The sequence below is a fragment of the Mizuhopecten yessoensis genome, unplaced genomic scaffold, assembly GCF_002113885.1.
Source record: "Mizuhopecten yessoensis strain PY_sf001 unplaced genomic scaffold, ASM211388v2 scaffold8937, whole genome shotgun sequence".
NCBI classification, from domain to species: Eukaryota; Metazoa; Mollusca; class Bivalvia; order Pectinida; family Pectinidae; genus Mizuhopecten; species Mizuhopecten yessoensis.
The window spans coordinates 497,762-521,884 of record NW_018407797.1 but is presented as its reverse complement, the minus strand read 5'-3'; the positions used below and the strand labels follow the sequence as shown (position 1 = coordinate 521,884).

The 24,123-nt window shown below is 36.9% G+C and overlaps 1 protein-coding gene across 1 annotated transcript in view; it reads right to left on the bottom strand.

Moving 5' to 3' along the window:
- LOC110456909 (ras-related and estrogen-regulated growth inhibitor-like) overlaps positions 1 to 23,863 on the bottom strand; it is a 33,191-nt gene extending 9,328 nt beyond the window's left edge. The window contains exons 1-3 of the mRNA XM_021507952.1: positions 22,946 to 23,863; positions 19,659 to 19,715; positions 3,137 to 3,210 (exon numbers count right to left, since the gene is read on the bottom strand). Coding sequence (XP_021363627.1) covers positions 3,137 to 3,210; positions 19,659 to 19,715; positions 22,946 to 23,069 — 255 coding nt within the window. The 5' untranslated portion in view covers positions 23,070 to 23,863. The remainder of the gene's footprint in view (positions 1 to 3,136; positions 3,211 to 19,658; positions 19,716 to 22,945) is intronic.
- Between the last annotated feature and the right edge of the window lie 260 nt (positions 23,864 to 24,123).

Below are 24,123 nucleotides of genomic sequence, written 5' to 3'. Positions count from 1 at the left end.
TAAACACTTGGTATTGTCAGTTCTCTCGTTACTGTTAAACACTTGGTATTGTCAGTTCTCTCGTTACTGTTAAACACTTGGTATTGTCAGTTCTCTCGTTACTGTTAAACACTTGGTATTGTCAGTTCTCTCGTTACTGTTAAACACTTGGTATTGTCAGTTCTCTCGTTACTGTTAAACACTTGGTATTGTCAGTTCTCTCGTTACTGTTAAACACTTGGTATTGTCAGTTCTCTCGTTACTGTTAAACACTTGGTATTGTCAGTTCTCTCGTTACTGTTAAACACTTGGTATTGTCAGTTCTCTCGTTACTGTTAAACACTTGGTATTGTCAGTTCTCTCGTTACTGTTAAACACTTGGTATTGTCAGTTCTCTCGTTACTGTTAAACACTTGGTATTGTCAGTTCTCTCGTTACTGTTAAACACTTGGTATTGTCAGTTCTCTCGTTACTGTTAAACACTTGGTATTGTCAGTTCTCTCGTTACTGTTAAACACTTGGTATTGTCAGTTCTCTCGTTACTGTTAAACACTTGGTATTGTCAGTTCTCTCGTTACTGTTAAACACTTGGTATTGTCAGTTCTCTCGTTACTGTTAAACACTTGGTATTGTCAGTTCTCTCGTTACTGTTAAACACTTGGTATTGTCAGTTCTCTCGTTACTGTTAAACACTTGGTATTGTCAGTTCTCTCGTTACTGTTAAACACTTGGTATTGTCAGTTCTCTCGTTACTGTTAAACACTTGGTATTGTCAGTTCTCTCGTTACTGTTAAACACTTGGTATTGTCAGTTCTCTCGTTACTGTTAAACACTTGGTATTGTCAGTTCTCTCGTTACTGTTAAACACTTGGTATTGTCAGTTCTCTCGTTACTGTTAAACACTTGGTATTGTCAGTTCTCTCGTTACTGTTAAACACTTGGTATTGTCAGTTCTCTCGTTACTGTTAAACACTTGGTATTGTCAGTTCTCTCGTTACTGTTAAACACTTGGTATTGTCAGTTCTCTCGTTACTGTTAAACACTTGGTATTGTCAGTTCTCTCGTTACTGTTAAACACTTGGTATTGTCAGTTCTCTCGTTACTGTTAAACACTTGGTATTGTCAGTTCTCTCGTTACTGTTAAACACTTGGTATTGTCAGTTCTCTCGTTACTGTTAAACACTTGGTATTGTCAGTTCTCTCGTTACTGTTAAACACTTGGTATTGTCAGTTCTCTCGTTACTGTTAAACACTTGGTATTGTCAGTTCTCTCGTTACTGTTAAACACTTGGTATTGTCAGTTCTCTCGTTACTGTTAAACACTTGGTATTGTCAGTTCTCTCGTTACTGTTAAACACTTGGTATTGTCAGTTCTCTCGTTACTGTTAAACACTTGGTATTGTCAGTTCTCTCGTTACTGTTAAACACTTGGTATTGTCAGTTCTCTCGTTACTGTTAAACACTTGGTATTGTCAGTTCTCTCGTTACTGTTAAACACTTGGTATTGTCAGTTCTCTCGTTACTGTTAAACACTTGGTATTGTCAGTTCTCTCGTTACTGTTAAACACTTGGTATTGTCAGTTCTCTCGTTACTGTTAAACACTTGGTATTGTCAGTTCTCTCGTTACTGTTAAACACTTGGTATTGTCAGTTCTCTCGTTACTGTTAAACACTTGGTATTGTCAGTTCTCTCGTTACTGTTAAACACTTGGTATTGTCAGTTCTCTCGTTACTGTTAAACACTTGGTATTGTCAGTTCTCTCGTTACTGTTAAACACTTGGTATTGTCAGTTCTCTCGTTACTGTTAAACACTTGGTATTGTCAGTTCTCTCGTTACTGTTAAACACTTGGTATTGTCAGTTCTCTCGTTACTGTTAAACACTTGGTATTGTCAGTTCTCTCGTTACTGTTAAACACTTGGTATTGTCAGTTCTCTCGTTACTGTTAAACACTTGGTATTGTCAGTTCTCTCGTTACTGTTAAACACTTGGTATTGTCAGTTCTCTCGTTACTGTTAAACACTTGGTATTGTCAGTTCTCTCGTTACTGTTAAACACTTGGTATTGTCAGTTCTCTCGTTACTGTTAAACACTTGGTATTGTCAGTTCTCTCGTTACTGTTAAACACTTGGTATTGTCAGTTCTCTCGTTACTGTTAAACACTTGGTATTGTCAGTTCTCTCGTTACTGTTAAACACTTGGTATTGTCAGTTCTCTCGTTACTGTTAAACACTTGGTATTGTCAGTTCTCTCGTTACTGTTAAACACTTGGTATTGTCAGTTCTCTCGTTACTGTTAAACACTTGGTATTGTCAGTTCTCTCGTTACTGTTAAACACTTGGTATTGTCAGTTCTCTCGTTACTGTTAAACACTTGGTATTGTCAGTTCTCTCGTTACTGTTAAACACTTGGTATTGTCAGTTCTCTCGTTACTGTTAAACACTTGGTATTGTCAGTTCTCTCGTTACTGTTAAACACTTGGTATTGTCAGTTCTCTCGTTACTGTTAAACACTTGGTATTGTCAGTTCTCTCGTTACTGTTAAACACTTGGTATTGTCAGTTCTCTCGTTACTGTTAAACACTTGGTATTGTCAGTTCTCTCGTTACTGTTAAACACTTGGTATTGTCAGTTCTCTCGTTACTGTTAAACACTTGGTATTGTCAGTTCTCTCGTTACTGTTAAACACTTGGTATTGTCAGTTCTCTCGTTACTGTTAAACACTTGGTATTGTCAGTTCTCTCGTTACTGTTAAACACTTGGTATTGTCAGTTCTCTCGTTACTGTTAAACACTTGATATTGTCAGTTCTCCCATCACTGTTTAACACTTGGTATTGTCAGTTCTCCCGTTACTGTTAAACGTATAACTAAAACCTATTCCATTTCTTTGTTATTTCATGACAAGATGGGATTTACATTTAATTGCATATAACTGTAGGTAAACTAACACACCTTTTCTGAAAGTTGTTTATTTTCACAGAAATGTTTTAGTTGATACAATGTTTCCTCAGACATGTGCTTTTATAGTAATGATAATAAGGGGAGTATAGATCTAAGTGTGGTACATATCTGTTTAAAAACAAATCGCGGAACTGTGTTTTTATGGGAACATGCATAGACATATTATTCTGATAAAATTGGGGGTTTGATATGTTACCTGTCCAGCGGTGTCTAGAATTTCCATTTTGACCTCATCGTCATCAAAATTCGTCCGGTATTTATAGATGCTTTCTGAAACATCAAGAGGCAAGTATCATCTTACTGGATAATGGTAAACTATGAATATAATATATAACAAACACGCCAGAGACAAAATCGTAAGTTTTGATTTGATACCAAAAACACAACGCGGAAGTTAATACAAAAGGAAACAGGTTATGAAACCGCAAAACTGAAGACGAAACAGTTTGACGGGCAAGCGATGAAACACAGGCCACGTGCACGTTACTGAAATGTCAAGGTCATTTACAAAAATGGTAAGCATTACAGTTAACATATGAGCTTGGAATACGACCCGTGATTAATGTAAACTTCAAGTAAAATTACCGTGCAATTCGATTTACAAAAATGTATTTCAATCGTTTCATTTCCTGTATACGTAGTCCTAAGTTGGCCATTATCAAGATAGCCAAGATAAAAAAACCACTTCATTTTTAAAGCATATTTGAAATAAAATGATAATCGTTATGAATATGTTTTTAAACAATTTTTAAGACGGTTTCGATATAAAGAGACCTTAGGCTTTATAGTAATTAACCATCATAACTAAACGATTTTTCCATTTTCCAATTTGCTAATCGCATATGCAAAATAAAGATCATACACTTTTAGAAGTGTGTTTAACTCAACGCAATTTGGACTTTAAAATAAGCCAATTTATTGTAAAAAACTTCTATATTCTAGGTTTTGTTGTGGTGAAAAGTTCGTTAAAATTGGTAAAGAAATCACTTTGAATCCTTTTAATTATTAATATACAGAATTGTTTTTATCTTTGTGAACTCCCTAATGGCCACTTATTTTAAGCATGTACACATACTTGACTTTACTTATCATTAAAAGTTTAAGACATTACATACCAAACACGTAGTCTTGATATCATAACACGTCATCGAGAAGATATACACCCACGCTAAAATAAATTTACTTATTATACGAAAGCCACTGTAATTGATTCTAATACCAACTATATATCTACGTAACGAATATTTCGGTCAAAATTAATTTCACAAATAAAACTTTATATATTTTAATACAATTTTATTTCTGGGGAATTTTGATAGACCGATTCAGCCAATCGCGTCGCTGATTCTCTAATACAAATACAGTGCACATGTACTATTAACAGTTGTAGATCCCCACTCTGGTCTTGGTTAAATGATGTAAGCTTTAATTTGGCAGCTAACAGATCTATTGGATTCAGAATACACCCGATATCACTGGAGTGCAAGGTATTCACGGTATTAAGGGTTTGGTTATTTTATCAAACGTATGTTCATACGAGAATAGGGAGTCAATTTATTTCATATAATGTATGTTTACTGCTAGTTGTGTGTTGTTTCAACCCTCGTATGTATTTTGATGGTAGATGCGGGGAAAATAACACTCAACATTACTCTGGATGTTTATAGATAATTCATTAGCTTATTCGCCCCTGAAATTCCATAATGAACTATGCCAACCTTTGAATTAGAAGAGTTCAAACGTGTCTTCAGGGGTGAATGAGTTAAACGTCAGTCGACCAGTCGTCATATGAGCAATGTGGTTACTTCCCTTCTGTCTTACTCTTCTTGTCATCCGTCGTCATGCTACCTATGTGTTGTTTCTTTACTCTATCGTTGATTTTATCGTGACATCATTATATTAAGTGATGTCATCATACAACAGGTAACGTCATAATAGACAAATGTGTGTCGTGACGTCATGATAAAACGTGAGTAATGACGTATGATAAACTTATGTGTCGTGACACCATGATAAGAACTGATATGATGTCTCGACATCATGATAGGACTATATATATGTGTGTTGACGTCGTGATAAACTTATGTGTCGTAACGTCATGATAAAACGTTTATGTGTAGTGACGTCATGAAAAAATGTGCGTCTTGCCGTCATTATAAGACGCATATATATGCATTGCAATGAAATTAAACCACGAACGAACAAACAAACAAACAAAAACTGCATTGCAGTACGGTGCTTGCTAAAATACGTAGGTTTACTGTTTAGCCGCAGACGTAGGAAAATACCTCAAAATGAACATGAGAAAAAGAAAGGCTATACAGGAATAAGCAACGTGAAAAAGCAATTAGGGTTTAACTTAGAATACCACTTGTGTAATTATGTTCTTCGTAAATGATTTTGGCACCGGGGAAGTGTAAATTAGAACGGAGATTCTGTATTTTATCATTTCGACACCTGGGAGGTTGTACATACCATACCTGAGGTGATACGATCTACATACATTGTTGTATAGTACACATTATACCTGAGGTGATACGGTATTTACCTTGTCTGAAGGAAATGTACATGATGTGTTTTATATACACTGACGTGATACGATATATATCTAGTCTTAGTACACAGCCTTACTGACGTGATATGGCATAAACATGGCCTATCCAAAAGCCTAAGTCAGGAAAGGTATCGCTTCTGTTCTGACCAAAGACAACGCAAAGATATACCACATAGCGTACCTGGCGTTATTTTTATGGTCATCCTACTTGGCACAATACAGTTTATACATTGTCACCCTACCTGGCATAATACGGGTTATACATGGCCACCCTACCTCACATAATACGGTTTATACATGGTCACACAACCTCGCTGACGTGGTATGATATACACTTGATCTATACATGGTCTATTGAACAAAATCTTAATGAGATGAAACAGTACATGTATAAACACAGTCTTTACTACACAACCTAACGGACTAGATACGGTATATATGTCGTTAATAGTACTTTACTGACGTAATACGGTATACGCAAGGTCTATAGTACACAATATTATTTATAAATGGTATATAGTGCAAATATACATAGTCTATAGTACAGATTTACTGATGTAATACGGTATGTATATGGTCTATATTACACACTTTACACTTTACGTCATAGCACCAGAGAAAAATGCTTATGTTTGAGAAAGTTATTTGTTGGTATTTCAACATGGCTAAAATTGTGAGACGTGTTGTCAAGAGAATTCAGATCTTGTGGAAACAACAACGTTCAAACCTATGTACAGTTCAATAACTTGTGCCTAGTCCAATTTCCAATTTACCAGGGGGAAAAAGAAAGTATTTAAGGGTCCCAGTATCCATTGCCCTTACACTATTTTTAATAAAGTTCTTGTTTACATTTATTGTTACTTCAGACATCGCATGCTTGATTTCTTAAATGAAGCCAAATTGCATAACTTTATTTTTGCTTTGAGTAAATGTTCTATTTCCGCTTGAATCTTTTGTTTTATTGGAAAAGTATGTTTCCGGGTTAAGACACTAATGTAATCAATAAAGCAAAACGGTGGTTGTTATTTTGTTATCAATGGGACGCTTCCTTTTATCCATGCAGACTCATAGCATGTATATCTGCTTTAAGAAATGATAACAAATATAGGTCAAGTGTTATTCGGGGCAGATCGGCTATACCGCTTATTGATGTAAACTTAGAAAGTGAAATTGGCATATTGAAGTGGTGCCAAGCTTTTCTGCTATGTCGGGTTTTGACGGACAGCGATCGGATATGTCGGCGCTGATGAGCGTCAGAATTATCAGGGAATGGGCAGAAACGAGGAATCGGAACAGAAAGGGGATGACGGCTGACAGTTGTAATCGCATATGATATGTCGGGTCGAGCTGTTTTCACCTCCCCAAACGTATGGCCGACACCTTCGCGGCAAAGCAATGTGCCAGGAACGCTTTTAATGGCATTTTCGTGTACACTGTAAATTTAATAACCAATTAGCCATCTTACTGAATCTCAAACACTTTCATTTCAGCGTCAGACTGCTGACAGACGGAATAAGGAGAATTATTAAGGAAATACAAAGAAACGGAAGGAAATATAAAGGAAAGGAAGAGTATAACGTATAACTTGGAAAATGAAGGCATGTTGAAATATTATTTCAAATTTTAAAATTTTTAATATAAGAATACTTTCCGACATATACTCTGTACGGGGGTAAGGTATCTCGACCTGACCGTCGTGTTAGTGTACTCGGTACTCTGTACGGGGGGTAGGGTATCTCGACCTGACAGTCGTGTCAGTGTACTCGGTACTCTGTACGGGGGTAGGGTATCTCGACCTGACAGTAGTGTTTGTGTACTCGGTACTCTGTACGGGGATAAGGTATCTCGACCTGACAGTCGTGTCGGTGTACTCTGTACTCTGTACGGGGGTAGGGTATCTTGACCTGACAATAGAGTTAGTGTACTCAGTACTCTGTACGGGGGGTAGGGTATCTCGACCTGACAGTCGTGTTAGTGTACTTGGTACTCCGTACGGGGGTAGGTTATCACGACCTGACAGTCGTGTCAGTGTTCTCGGTACTCCGTACGGGTATAAGGTATCTCGACCTGACAGTAGTGTTAGTGTACTCGGTACCCTGTACGGGGGTAAGGTATCTCGACCTGACCGTCGTGTTAGTGTACTCGGTACTCTGTACGGGGGTAGGGTATTTCCACCTGACAGTAGTGTTAGTGTACTCGGTACTCTGTGCGGGGGGTAAGGTATCTCGACCTGAACCGTACTAAACAGGTGGCAACAACATATACATCGGGATCTTTTGGCAAAGTTCGTAAACAAAGTCTATAGTGAAAGACAACATTTGTTCCTCTCTTTATCAAAAAAAAATGACTTACCTCTGAATTTTATATTATCTTGTATCTAACGATACGGCAGAGCATCTCTCACTCTAAGGTTTTAGCCTAGTTATATGTACTAGAATTATGCTGCAATATTTAAAAAAAATCAGAAACCATATTTTCGGATCTATCCGACATGTTTTTAAACTCCATTTGTATATAAAATGCTGTTGTCAATACACTATTACAAAATATGAAGGTGGATATCAGGATATGAAGAGGCACCAAAACAAAAGGAAAGACAACATGAACTCTTGTAACATCCACTATTGTAGCCCCATTCATTATTGTAACCCTGGTCACAATTTTATCCCACCCATTTTTGTAGCCACACCCACTATTGTAACTCCATATCCCTCCCCTCAAACACACTAGTGTAACCCCAGCCATTTTTGTAGTCACACCCACTATTGTATGCCATTATTTCACAAACAAAATTGTAATGAGCCATACTTGATTAGAAACATTATTTTCAATCAAACAGGTTTTCAAGGTAGTTTATGTAATGCGTTTCAAACTGTTGTAAAACTGAAATAAACTATATATATGTTCGACTTTAAGATAGGAAAAATACCCATAAAATCTGTGATACTACAACTATAGGGGACATTCAAGGTTTTTCTCTGTAGCATATAGCTTAAGTGTATTCACGCTGTGTCTATTATGATACATAAACCTTAACTACGGGTGGTGTTGATGTACTCTTGTGGTTTAATATTCAAGACTATCCATGGATGGGATCTAACAACGAAGGAAGTATACGTCGCCCGTAAAACTCCGTGACTGCTGGGCTGTCGGCAAGGTGTGGAGTTCCACGTCTCCTAAACAGGGTGCAATAGATGAGCGTACTCATAATGACCCACGTTCTCCCTGCTGTGGAGTCTGGAACAAAATCTCCAAACATGTTTCCATTATATTTATAAACACTAACTATTCATTGCAGTTTATAACGAATTACTACTTAATCAAATATTAGTCTTTAATCGAAACGTAACATGTTTCCACAGCATGCTCGAACGCTCGCCATGGCCGAACACATGATCGCTGTTCATCATTTCCTAATTATATTACACTGCAATCTTAATACATGTCTTGTAAATTGTATTTAGTCAAGTGGTCCATGGGTTAAACACGTGGTGAATAAACTCGTCCTTCTCGTTAATTAACCTATCTTATCTTTTTGTCGACACGAGTTTTCCATCTCAGTAGGGGGAGATAAGTATGGTAGTATCAGTTCTACTTTATCAAAGAAAAAAAGATAACCACTCAATTTAAGAAAAGATCATTGCTGATAGCTATCTAGGGCGGTGTCCCATTTATAGGAAATCTGGATCCAAAATGACTGCGTCTAAATCTGCCATGTCGATGTCAATGACCGACCAATAGTCTTTTTGTGTAAAATGGTACTATTGATCAAGCTTTTGTACAATCATCCTTCAGCTTTGAAGCAAAAATCCTAAAGCGAACGTGCCACGTCATTAACGGTACCAAATGAACCGTAATATAGTTAAAAAAGAACACAGGTACCCAACACCGGAAGTAGAATCAGATGAGCGACAAATATATTTTAGATAGGATGTAGAATTAAGTGACCGAACAAGGCAAGGTATTTCGGAACAGGATATATATATATATAAATATAATTTTATAAGCGATCAATTTGGTTATGAAGCAGACGTAAAATCACTCAAACAAACATTAATGTACTATAGGGCAGGATCAAGAATTATATCATCACCAATGCACATTTGGGCAGGATGTAGAATTAAATGAGCGATTATTGTCTTATAGGGCAAGCTGCAGAATTGTAATAGGACGAGGAATAGTGATAAAGATAGTGCGGTCGCCGGGGCTCGAACCCGCGACCCTTGGCTCTCCAGCCCGATGCTCTACCGCTGAGATAAAGGGAAATTCCCTACAGCTGACGCTTGTAAGGCAATCTAATTAATCCACATCTTTTACACTATTCCCCCCGCCCTTTTTTCAAACACCAACCCAGGTTCTTTGACTCCCCGCCAAGGGTTCTCCTACCTTGAACGGGGAGGGTCACCGGCACCAATTTTTAGAAGGACGAGGAAAAGTGATAAAGGGAAATTCCCTACAGCTGACGCTTGTAAGGCAACCTAATTAATCCACATCGTTTACAGAGTTATACAGATCTATAGAGCAGGATGAAGGTTTTGTTGGTTGATCATGGTATGCTATGGGGAAAGATGTAGAATCAGACGATTATTCAAAGCGCTATAGGACATAATGTAAACTTGTATAAGCAGAGGGGCAGCGTGTAAAAGTAGACAAACTATCAAGGTACCATGTGCAGGATGTAGTATTAGACGAAAGATCAGGATATTGTTGTACGCTGTTGTAGAATTAGATGTGTAATCAAGATATTATAGGGGTAAGGTGAAGAATAAGAGGAGTGATGAAGATCACAAAGGTCAGAATGGAGACCTTTTGGATAAATTCATTCGAAATCCAGTTTCATTTTATCCTATTTATAAGAAAGTATATTTCAAGTTAGTTAACGTTGACATGCATTGTAACTAGGATCATATCACAGCGCCCCGACATTTTAAATGCTCGTACAAAACTTTAACGAGAAATAAATCAATCATCGTTTGCAGTAAACATATAAAACGGTTACCGTTATAGAGTTTTGAAGCGTTTGAAACAGGTGTTCCCGGAAATCCAAAACGAATCAATATCCCAGTATACCAGTTGAACAGGAATTGTAGTCGGCCTTTTCGGACATAAAACCTAACACCATTATCAGTCAATCTGGCACCTGTTTGTCGTGTTATCTCACCATCTGCACCCCCACACCTCCAACCCTCACCTATTGCCCCTCCCTGAAGACCCCTCAGCACGTGCACAGCACGTTACAACACATGGCTTAGCTGGTAATTTCGTTATCTTTTCATGATCCACCGATGAAAAACATTTGGCTAATAAAAACACTGGCTTATAAAAACATTTTACTAATAAAAAGAATCCACATGCTGTCATTTTGACAACGATGATGTCTTTATGGGTTCTAGAGAATACAAATAACATCGAATTTTAACAACAAAAAAGAATTTCATATGTTAGAAGATGTATTCCGTGCTCTTTTGCTTGGTATTTTGGTTCATTAGTTGGTGCTGGCGAACCAAGCTAATGTCTATACCTGGTATATTGGTATTTGATTTTACATGCTCCGGTCCATTAGTTCGATTTTCGCGGGCCATGTTGATGTCATGACCAATATCTGATCTTCGTTATTTCAAGTCCAGTTGGTTTGACCATTGTGGGCCATGTTGATGTCGGTATCTGGTTTAAGTTGTAGCAACTTGCGTTAGTTTGATGGTGGCGGGCGATTGTGATGTCAATATCTGGTTAGAGTTGTGGCCAGTTGCATGTAGAATGCATACTAATAAACAAACGAACCCTATCAACATGCAATCGAAATCCGGAGAGCTAGATACACGATCTATTAAAACAATGCATTGGAAATCTGTTTCATTTCAATCACGAAAAACACTTGTTGCATCATAGTTGCTTTATATACATGTACTAACTTAGTACGACCCGTTGACCCGTCTTGAGGTGACTCTCGATGAATTCGGCATACGTGTCAACTTGCAATGTCTTTCTCATAAGACAATCTACCGAGACGGCCATTCTTCGTGTACAACATGACTTCACTTTAGCCTTGGACGCAAGGTTATGCATAGTACTCGCCTTCTGGCGTCACTGGTTACATCTCTGCTAGGACAAATCCTATTTCAGATAGTCGACAGGGATGAAACCCTCGCTTTGGAGTCCTCTAGGGTCGGTATTAGATTCACTCAACTATTGGCTATAGTTCAACGCTATTGTGCATTTTCCATCGCCATAACTTACTGTATCAAAGTTATACGTTGTACAGATAGCACAAGACACATACATAATTATGTATGCTCGACCACACAACCACTGGAATACAATATCAACAAGTCATAAAGCCGTTCTGGCGGATATCAGCGCTTAGAGGATTGTCAATATGCTGAAACAAAATCAGAAGACAACTGATAGTTCAAACCCAAAGTCCTGTAGAAGAAAACGCATTTCCTGCAACTTACGGGTTGCGACAATCTATACATTTATATCTACCTATTAAGAATGTGTTGCAAGCTTCGACATATTAACGGAGAAACAACTTGACGCCATTGCGAAGGTATATGCTAGTACTAAATTCGAAACATCAGATTCATTCATCAATTTATTGTCATGAATTTGAATGTACATTATATATATCCGTTCTCTATACATCATATGTTGTATCGTGTACTGATAGGCCTATGACCTAAAGTTTGAATAAATCTTGAATTTTGAATGTAAAACCTTTATACATTTGCTGGTAACCTCTCGTACGAACTACTGCCATTGCACTCTAACATATCATAGCTATCACAACAACTAGGCATCTTCAGACAGAGTACAGCGACTCGGCATGTTCCTCGTACCCGAAAGAGAGAGCACGATAATTGGTTACCTTTACGATAAAGATCACAGATCAAGATTCTGATGTACATATGTACAGGGCACCAAACAGAAGAGCTCTACAGTATATATGAATGAGCTCATGTTTCCCTATATCAGCCATAACGATCAATGAGATCGGAGTCCGGATCCCTGCTGTGTGTCCCGAAATCTCGTTCTGTGATATTTGGAAACTAGTGTTTCGGGAAGGTAGTCTAACATCATTGCGAAATATAATCCCACCTGCTATCAGACATTTAAGAAGATATGAAAACCCACCGAAGAAAGTCCGTCTGTTTTGTTTTTTAGCACAAACTTTCAGGTTTTGATCCTGTCAATTACGTTTCTTCACTCCACAGGCAATTTTATCTACATAAAACTGTTTTTCACCGAATATAAGTCTGTAAAGAGGATCAGAAACGGAGTTCCATTTCTGAACTTTTTTTTCTGAAACACGCTTTTGCGAGTTTATTATAAATAAAATGGAAACGAGTTTAGGATATTTTATAAACCTAAAGTGTGTTTAATTACACATTTTATTTATTTTAGACTAGATTTAAATGAGCTTGCGACACAGTATCGTAAATGTCCTTGTGACGTCACAGTTTGTGCCATTACACGTTACATATCTAAGGTCCATGTGATGGTTATATTTAAGGATTGAAATGGCAGAAATTCATATCCTAAAATTTCACGATGATTTGAAGTCAAGTTGCTTGCAAACATTTGGCATACGACGCGGAGTTTGTTAGTTCAAAATGACAAAGAATCAAATAACCCAATGTTGGAAACACCATTTTTGTGGGAACTAAGGTATGTACTTCCTTCAGGCAACATTCCATCTAACAGTTAAAGTGACATTACAATATTGACAATATAGGATTCGTCCCCATTACTGTAACACTATGGCGGTAAGATCCGAAAAGGTTCTTATCAGAAAATATTCATGTGTAAATATTTCTTTGTGCACTGTTAAGTGTTACAAATCTGAGTTGGAAGATTTTTTTAAAAACTGTAAATATTACACTGTATCCCACACATTATATATACGATAAATGTTAGAATGTTCGTTTGGAGTATCGGGAAATCTAAGGTCATAGCAACAGCTCTATCACCAAAATCAAAGTTAATTTTGAGACTGACTAAACGCTGTAGGGCTAAACAGGGGATAGCAATAAATATTCTGAGATGAGAGTTCGGGATTAATCCAACAGTAGACAATCCAGACCAGGTCCTAAGTTGAGGATGAAATATCAAGTACGTGCTTCCTGCTGAGGAGATAAGGGATCTGCTGCTGTCTGATGATGTGGATCAGCTAGCAGTGATCCGTAGCTACAATCCCAGCATCAGCATCACGGTAGGTCACGCATCAGTAAACCCACACGTTGCCGCTAACACCTCTATCTGTGTTCGTTTATCAAGCGTTAAATAGTTTGTCTAAAGTCTCGCCACTCGTAACTCGATAAAGACAGCTATGTTAAATATTATGAAGAATGTTGTATCCGATCTTATAAAGGCAGTATTCTATTTAACTGTCGCCGATCTGACAGACTGGTCAAACATTTCTTGTAGTGCTGAGAGTTTGCGTGCAGAATAAAATATTTATGAAAATACTTTTATTTTTATTAACAAAAATGTCAAACGCAAAAAATATTGCTGGTGATAAATTTACAAGCCATTCAACACTCTGCTGGATAAAGTCGATTGATTGACCTTGAAGAATATTAAGAGTAAAAATCTACATTAAAAGGGGTGGAAATGGGAGAAGGAAAACTTGCATTGGGTGCTGCAAACGTCTAAAATTCTCTCTAAGCAGAGGAACACAGAGGGCCCACATAGAATGCGGTATGAATTCTCCACGAAGGTATAATATGTGTTAACTTGAAACTATATTTATTTTTTTTCCATCCAAAAAGAAGTTATACAACATTTTAAGTATATAGATATACATTTAACAAAATGCCAGTTCCTCGTCCGAGCGGACACAATTTTTTTTTATCTTTGATCAAACTATATGTACGTCCGAACAGACAAACAACTGGTATATGGCCAAATACGTATGTATACGGACGAACGGACAGTTAATTTGTTATAAAGAAGTTAAACAACATTAAAATAAATAGAAATACATTTATCAATAAAATGTAGAGAACGTAGAGAAATTGGTCTGTAGTCAAAGTATTTGTCCGTCCGATAAGCCAGAAGTCTTAGATAACCGTTGTATATGTACGTATACAGAATATAGAACACTCTAAGAACGTCCGAACGGACAGAATCGTATTTGAACCCATTTTTACATTTCACGGCAAAGATTTCTCCTTTCACTATAAACTATCTTGTACCTATCATTATTCTTTAATTTCAGAAAAAAAACATGCTAGTTCGAACGGCATTTCAACGCTTTAACAAGTTCTGTCACCAAGGTTGTATATATTTTAAATGCTTTATCTTAAATTCAGCATTTCAATTAATACGCTAAAGGTTCAAAATATCTATTAATCTTTGTAGAATTGGCCCATTCGAGGTTATTAAATCCAAAACACGTTTGCTCTAATACATTTGTAAACAATTGTGGCGTCGCTGTGAGCCGAGATGTGTTTTACTATAGCAAATCTGCCAATCTACCGGAATATTTAAATGTCAAATCAATATTTGTATTTGTTTAACAAAGTTTCTTGACCTACTAGCATACTTTTATCACCTTAAGGAGGATATCAGAGGGATATACTGCTCGCCATAAAACAGTATATGTCGTTTGAAAAGGAATCCTTCGAGTCAATCTTAATCTGTCTGGGAATACTCCATAGTATTTATTTAATACTGTATATCCTACCCGACATGACAACCCACACCTGGTAGAGAAGAGGGTAAGACCAAGTCAATCTCTATAAGATGTTAAGCAAGGAAAGGTGATAAAAGAAAAAAACAGAAGCTTTTAATACTAAAGGTTTCTTCGAATCAGTATAAAAAACAGAATAAAGAACATGAGAGCCAGTTCCTGAAGATGACATTGGTGTTAATATTTGAAATATTCGACGCATATCTACGAAATTTAACAAATCCTCTTTGACTATTATCTAATTAGTAGAGCTACAGTTTATATATTCAGTTCATTGTTTCTGTACTTGAATCACTATTCAACCTTGCAGGTTCAGGGACATTTCCCACGATATATTTGTATATGTATATTGTGGGACACTATCTGTCTTTTCATCCTTTTCTCTCTACTTGATTTGAGAAAATATTTGCTAAACACTTGGGTTTTGTTGTTTCTCTCATTTCTATTTCGATGAGTTTATTGATAAAACGATAGGATTAGATCTTAGACTTGCTATAAATATAAATCCACTCTCATACTACTGGTGTTACCCTAGCCAACTATGTTTAGTAGTTCACGGTCATTATTCTATTACCGGTCGAGCTACCATATAATGATAAGGAGTGACATGGGGTGTGGCTTACTAACAGTATGATATGGTCTAAGTTAATTATTACCGTATAGAGTCGTTAGAAACACGGACCCAAAACAAAAAGATTACGTTTACAACCATCAGCAAGCATGCACATATTGATACGCCAATTCGCCATCTGTACTGATTCTGTACCTAAACGGAGAATACACGAGAACAGAACAGCAGAAAATAACATGGTACAGACATTTCAGTGTAGAGTTCTGCTCCAATTTGGTGTTATAATCTAAACACGTCAAAAAGATACGATTCTGTTTAGTCCTATAGATATTTCGTCTAAATCCGTTTAGACCAATTCGTTGGCGAGATATGGTTGTCCGGTTCTGGCCCTTGAAACGACTTGAACACATTCCAGCGATACTAAAAGTGATATCGACTTTAAAACTCGCTTAATTGATTACAGTCTATCGTTGATACGTGTAACTTAAAAGGGGACACAATCATTTAGCGGCTACTATAGGCATTCTTTTTAAGGTCATCTCGAGTTCAACTTTAAATTTGGCTTTTAATCAAAAGTGTGTATCTGAATAATATACTTGATAAGGAGCCATCTTGATGGTTTGTGTATTTATTTTTATTAATTTCCTGCTGAATATCCAAAATGATATATTATTTAGTAAACTTCCGAGATGAGTTGGTGACACGTTCAATATTCCGCTTTTTAAGCTCGTTTCCGTTGTATACAGACATGTTATTTATAGAACTCTTCTGTGTCCGTTTAATTCAGATATGGCATCCTGAGTCTTTACAGATTGGTAGCAATGGTATTTATGCTTGACAGCTGCGTTACTAACTTCTCTGACAGAAACATGCCTTTCGTTATTTCGAGACACAGTTATCTACATGTATCTTTGTGGAAAGTCCTATCTCTATATCTGAGTAGCTAGAATGTATGCATGTCTAGTAACCTCCTTGCATGTTTCTTATGTATTGGAATACATCTCCCGGTGATTTTGGTTTTGTAGGGGTTAATATCTTTCCTTTTGTTTTGGTGTTTCGGTACTTTTGGTACTCCTACAACACACACTGATGGCATATTTAATGTAATGTAACAAAAAGGGAAGAAAAGTAATTAAGAAATAATATGAGTAGCAGCTAGCATTGGATGTAACAAATAAACCGTATGAAATCAAGAAAAAGATTAATTGTTAATTGCAAGCATTAACTTGAACGAACAACTTAGTCTCTCTTTGCGTTTTCAAAGCATAAACTATCTGACGTTTGGTCAATGTAGCATGTCGAACGCCCCTCTTACTACTATACACACTCTACTGAGCCTGTTTAATCTACATACATTCATATAGACTAGTATTGTCAGGAAATATTTGCTGTTAGGCAAGGAGATGCGCTTTGGTCCTTGTACTGTAAATCACAGGAAAATGCGTTTTTAAGTAAACAGGCATTGTGGGATAAGTATGAAACTTTCACAAATTAAATATCATCATATAACTAAACTCTATGCCAAGTTACATGCTTATCCCCAAATGCCTTTTTATTTACAATCAGCAGATAAACATTGGAAATAGGCAGAACATTTGATAAAACAATGAAATCGGTTAACTTTAGCGATTAAAGCAGATACTTTCCTTGAGGCTAGGAGACTTAAAATGACCAGCAAATCAAACTTCATATATTAAATCAATCATTTTACAGTAGTTGTGGTGGCAAATGCCATTTTTGATTTGTAAGTTAACTTTGATAAGTAAAAAAACAAATCAGGACCTGGAACTCACCTCAGTCACAGGTGTTGAGCAAATATTATATGATATATATAATATACAATACTAACAATTGATATCTTATACTTATAGCATATAAAGGCTGTCATGCACCATTTAATTCACTTAACATTGAGAGATATTTGAAAAAGCCAAGTTTGAGATGTGTCCAGAAGCCATAACTCAGTATAAAACAAAAGGAAAGTATGCAGTCAATATGCAATTTATGCAAGTCTACTTAAATGAGTGAAGTTGTAAATTTCAATTCAAAATATTAATTAGAAAGGAAATTATTGAGAAGACAAATTACTTTTCAATTCAAAATAACCGAACAGACCCCCCTGACGTAATCCTTCGTTTTATATAAACAATCTTTAAGTGACGATTGAATTTCTGTCATTTTCATTCTGTTACATATGCTTGTCTAATTTATACATGTTTTCCAAAACAGAAATGGTATTATTTTGGTTTTTAAGCTCATTTTGAAAACAGCAAACTATATTTGTGATTTACCATACCCCAGTTGGTACCCACTGAAACCCACTTTCGGCCAAAGTTTTACGTTAGTGTTTCCGTATGTCATACAATAGGACATCTTCGAACAAAATAAGGAGGTGAGAATCCGAATATACCGGGGCCCAAATAAGGGCCTTATAGACACCCTTCCTTTGATGTAACGTTTGCTAAAGGTAAATGGATATATTGACATCTTGGGTAAGCCTACCAGAAAAAGATATGTTTAATCAGACCTTTAAATTAAAACAAGGAGTGACATTAAGGGAAACCGCCTCTAGCCAAGTGGTAACGAACGACTGTCTACAGTATCATACTCGTTCACGGGAGCACAACCATGTTTGTGGAACTTCAAATTTTACTCTTTTAAAATTTACGCAGACTTTAGACGTAGATTGCCGTTTAAGATGAAAATACTACGAAGATCGCTGTAGGTCATACGATCATGAACGCAATCCGAAAGTTTTCAGTAAAAACCACCGGAAGTGTTTACAGGCTATCCCTTCGCCACGACGCCCTAACAGATAGACTAAAAAGACGAAGAGGTGACTTAAAGTGAAAGACATATAGTGGAAAATGTGAAAATGAAATTAATAATACATATTTACTAATTGATGTTTAAATTGTAGTCATTATCAAGAAAACAATTTAAAAAATGATTAAACCATAAAATATACAAGACATGAAATGGTTTCAGTGCAGTAATCATGGCCCCAGGATCCTTAACCCGAGATAACAGGTGTACAATAGATATCACTTTGTAGATAAATTACAAAGCGATTTAGTTTTGATGAGGTTACAAGAAGTTGGTATGCTTGGCTTAAACGATGTTTGTTGTGAATAGCGGTTTATAGAACCTTACTATGTAGGATCAGGTGGCCCGGTAGTAATCGACCATTAACAACGTTCCTATGACGTCTAATAGTAATCCGGGGGGAACAGCGTACGTCAGTGCAGCACCAGTCCACGTTAGAACATATCACATATTGTTTAGTGGATGTGCAAAAGAGGCAATGGCACGGATCAGGGACAATGATTTGAATCAAAGATACACTGAAAGAAAAGGAAGGTGATCTAAGTAATCGACATAACAAAATAAAGTACGGGAAATCGAAATTTCGATGGTAGTAGGGGAGTCGGAATAGAAGGAGGCCGGGGTCTGAATTACAGAGGCGGGCGTCTGAATAGTAGGAGGCCGGGGCCTGAATCACAGAGGCGGGCGTCTGAATAGTAGAAGGCCGGGGTCTGAATAGAAGGAGGTCAGGGTCTGAATCACAGAGGCGGGCGTCTGAAAAGTAGGAGGTAAGGGTCTTAATCAAAGAGGTAGGGCTTGAAGTACAGGAAATAGTAGGGAGACGGGAGAGAATCATAGATTGAACAAAACAAATAAAGGAGAAACCTAACCAGGTAAAAACCAGAATCAAAGACAAGCCGAAACGAAAAAGGAAGCAGCTTTAAAATAACGAAGCATTACAACAGATGACGGGGTTGTCACATTCCCGACAATGAGGCGGGGAAACAGATTGTCTTCCTCCCCAGTCGACTGTTTTTGTTTTTGTTTTGTTTTTGCACACACAACACAGGAGCGGGATTAATCATTGTACTTACCTAGTGTAGGGCAGTACTCGCCGATAAAACGCTTGGTCAGGAAACGTACCGTAAGAGCTGAGGAAACAAACAGAAAATAATCCATAAAATAATCCATAACAACATCCATGTGTATACCATACAGGCGTTCATATTGGGTACGCCTATGCATTGTAAAAGTCTGCAACAAATCTTCGTAAAACATAATAAGGATATGTTCTTCTTTACTTTCTCATATAATAGACTACACCAACATGTCTTTGTAATTTAAAATAACGAGGATGTTCTGCAAGCATGAAATGGGGGCCATTTCCAGTTTTATATCTTGTTTACACATTGGTGCATCAATGCATTTAAAATGGAAATGAAAATAGATCTGAAGCTATGCACAACAAATGTGATAGTTTGGAAGTATAAATAAGCATATATCAAAGGCGTCATGGACATGTGCACGTGATTTTCTCGCGTAAATGCCACGATTGCAGATGTGTTTACCGATTGTTTTCGTGCCTTTCATTTTTCTATGTACTGAAGAAAGTTCAATCAACACCATTGATATATCATAAACGGACGAAGTTTTAGTACTTGTGTAAAGTACAATAAAACAATGAAAGTCTGATAAATATGTAATATAATGATAGTGTATTTTGTCGGCGTAGATTAGGGCCTCTATGGTGGAATACCCTGGCTGAGTAAGTTATAAGTTAACATGGTGCATTTATCAAGCCAATCATGATACTCAGAACAAGCTCTGAAATACCGAATCTTTCGTAACCACCTTAACTAATAGGCAGAAGATGGGATGTGTAACTATTGAGGAAAGGGAAGCTGGCTATCGATCGTGAAATAGAATCGTCACGTGCCCTTACCTTATTCTTGTTTGACTTAAATGGTTTTGCTGAAATTATTTCTAAATACAAATATCATTGACCTAGTTTTTTAATTGTATTGTCAGTGTCCTAACTCTTGTCTGTAATGATTGGCATTATGTTGTAATTTGTTGTATTTTCCCAAACCGCTATTCTGACGCCATTAAAAAAATTGAAGAATTCCTGTGTGTTCTAGGCCAAATACAAGTGTCAGACGTTTTGTGTAAATGAATAGCTTTAAGATTGCATATGTCTATATCTCTGGGGTGTCCTGGCACTAATACGGGACCCCGGCTAAGCAGAATGCATTTGTTTCATATCCATCAAAATCGAAACGTGCCACTGAAACGGATCGCAATAATGTTTGTATTCAGTGTAGGAATTAGTATGTTTGTATCAGTGTGAGATTGGTAGGGAATGATAGCTGTGAAAACATCCCAAGATAATTAGAGTATTTTAGAATTCAGGAGAATTAAATATTGTACAAGTGAATCATTATTTGTTTACCAAGACCAGTATTCATGAAGCAGTTCTCATGCTCAAACCAAGATTTTGTACTCAATCCCAATTTCTTGTTCGGGTGATGAATTAATTAAAAAACAAAACAAAAATCAATGATATGGAAGAATTTTGGAAAGATTGAAAGCGGTATACTATTTACAGTGTTTACACTTTACCTTTTAGTATTGTCAAAACACTTACAAGAAAGTTGGTTTGAACACAGAATCAACAATGCTTGTGCATGAAGACAGTTAAATGAATACGGACCCTCGAGAATAATGATGCAGCTTAGATTTTTTTTTATGTAAGCGCCGATAATGATGCTGTCCGTCGTGATCAAGACTTTGATGCAAAGTAATTGATTGCTCTCACGGTTACAGATTTAACGGCAGACATCTTGTTTCACTCTCCTGTGTTTTGGGGTTTATGATTTCTTTCATTTATTCCGATGTCTCCTCAATTCCTATTTTCTCCCCTTATCGGCGTTTAAGGATCCTTGTCCGTCTGCACTGTAGTCGTGAAAAGTATGATGTTCTTTTTAGAAGTTATTAATCAAACCTATAGAAATATCGGAAAATCGGTTTCCAGTGCATAGTAACCGTTTTTTTGCAGTGGAACGGTAATAATTAATTCCGCCTTTACGTGTTGACATTGTCGTATTATTACTTTCCGTTTCTTATACAAATTTTTAAACGTTATTTCACTAAAACTGAACCAATTGGCTTAATAACACTTTAAAGAAGCAGTTCTGCCAAGGTCGGAGACCACTTCATGAATACGCATCTTTGAAATGCAAGGGATATGCTCTCGATAGGCATAGAGAGTATCTGTATCAAGAGCAGAATTCAAAGATGACGTTGACAAGGCCATGCACTTTTGACGAAGCATTGCTTTCTTTCTTTTTTAATTATTTAATTACTAAATTCGAATTGTGTTTTCCTAACTAATGTTCGTGCTGTGTAAAGCGTGCTGATGAATTGCGCACCACGATTTTAGAGAAGTGCCTGTTATAATCCCCGTTAGCCATGTATTAAGTATGTCAAACTAAAAGATAAAGAAAAAGATACGAAATGAAATCGAAAGACACAAATTCCAATGGAAACACGTGACTACACTGACAGACCGTTCTACCTTCCGTTTACAATTTGCATGCGTCCGTGTCTCTCTTGGCAAACATTATAACCGTTTACCAATATATGTATGTGTGACTGTAAATTGTGTTGATGGGTCGTATCATATACAATTAAACAAATTATTGTTATTATTACTACGTTACAATAGTTTTGTTATTAGTTTCTACATATCACGATGTAATGTTGCTAGCCATGCTTTTATATGGATATGAAACCTGGAGAATGACTGAGGGTGATCTTATCAAGATTTTTTCATTCAAAGTCTGAGAAGGAACCTAAGAATCTATTTGCAAAATATCATATCAAATCAGGCCAACTTCTCAACAGATGTCACCAAGAACACGTAGCAACCATATTTGTTTTAGAAAGAGATGGAATTGGCTTGACCATGTACTAAGTAAAGGCTCGGACAGCGTTACAAAGACTGCTATCTTCTGGAGACCAGAGGGAAAACACAAAAGGGAGATATACAAGAAAAGTTTGAGGTGCACGATAGAGGCTGAGGTGACGGATCATTAGAAGACATGGTGTGCTATACAAAGACTAGCCGACAACAGACAGGATTGGATATACCTCCTTTCTGCCCTACACATCGAAGGTGTAACAGACATATATAGTCATGTATGACCGTGTTGTTTTGATGGGCCGTAGCACATGAAACATTTTCGTGTTATGGTAGTCACACTCTTTTGCAATATTTTGTGATTAGTTTGTAAATGTCTTCGATTTAATGAGTTTTCCTTTTAATATTTATAAGGGAATGAAGACTTAGATAATAATAACAAATCAAATGAAATTTGCTTACCTGTCTTACCGACACCTGGACATCCCAACAAAACCACCTTGAAAATGGTGTCCTTGCTGTCACTTCCGTTGCTACGGTAACGTGAGCCATTCATTGTTTTGTTCTTAATGCTTAGATCGTGCATCACACGTGGCCACGTGAGGATTCCTCTTGCTTACAGTAGCTTGTGTACAGGTGTAAATATCCCGTCACAAATATCCCTCGCAAATATCACATTCCAAAAATATCACACAGATTCGCTTAAACTTACTCAATGACGAAGTAACATTTGGTTCAAATGCTATTAAAGAAAAAGATCCGGAAATATTTTGAAATAAATATTTCTAAATTTCTAAATAATCAGATGGGTCGGAGAATCACAACACTTCCACATAGGAAACTAAAGCACTTCAGATTCGACAAAAATATTCCCGTTCAACCAATTAGGTAAATGATAAGTTGACGGGGTCGGTCTATGTGTGTACTCGGAGAACTCCGTACTTTAGCAAGAATTTCTTCTATCTGTAGTGTTAGAGAAGCCGCCTGTCATCGTCTACTGGCATTTCTTAAGTGTGAAGGGTATAATATACTACGGCAGGATATACCGTATCACAGAACAAATTTAACTATCAGCGGTTAAGATAGGCCTCAACGCCAGTCATATTTCCATGGTAAGGACTCTCAACCTTCACACTTGTCAACTGTAGCTTAAAAGATTTGTAGCTCCGTGATATTAACTCAGCGTGTTAAAATGAAAAATAAAAATAAAATCAATACATAGAAAACTAATCTCGATATGTCATTCCTGGATAGTCGTGTCCTTGTAAATTATTTACAACTCCGTAAGTTTTCCCCGGTATGCTACTGTTTGAGCCGAGTAAATACTGTTTTGTAAGCCTACATTCGCCTGTTGCTATATAACATACAGCTTCGGACTGATTCACCGGCCGACAGAGAGAGCGCGCGCACGCGGAAGTATTTTGATAAGACCTTATCTTCCCATTAGCTACACGTATTGAACTATGTAGTGAAGATCAACGTATTAACGACAATTGTCTTACCAGCTAAGAAAAGGTCAAATAATTCAGCGAAATATGACGTCATTCTCGTTAGAAATTGTTATGTGTTACAGTGCGCACACGTATTGTCGATAGATTCTATTTCATCCGGCGGGTCCTGCGGAGTACTGCACGTATTTC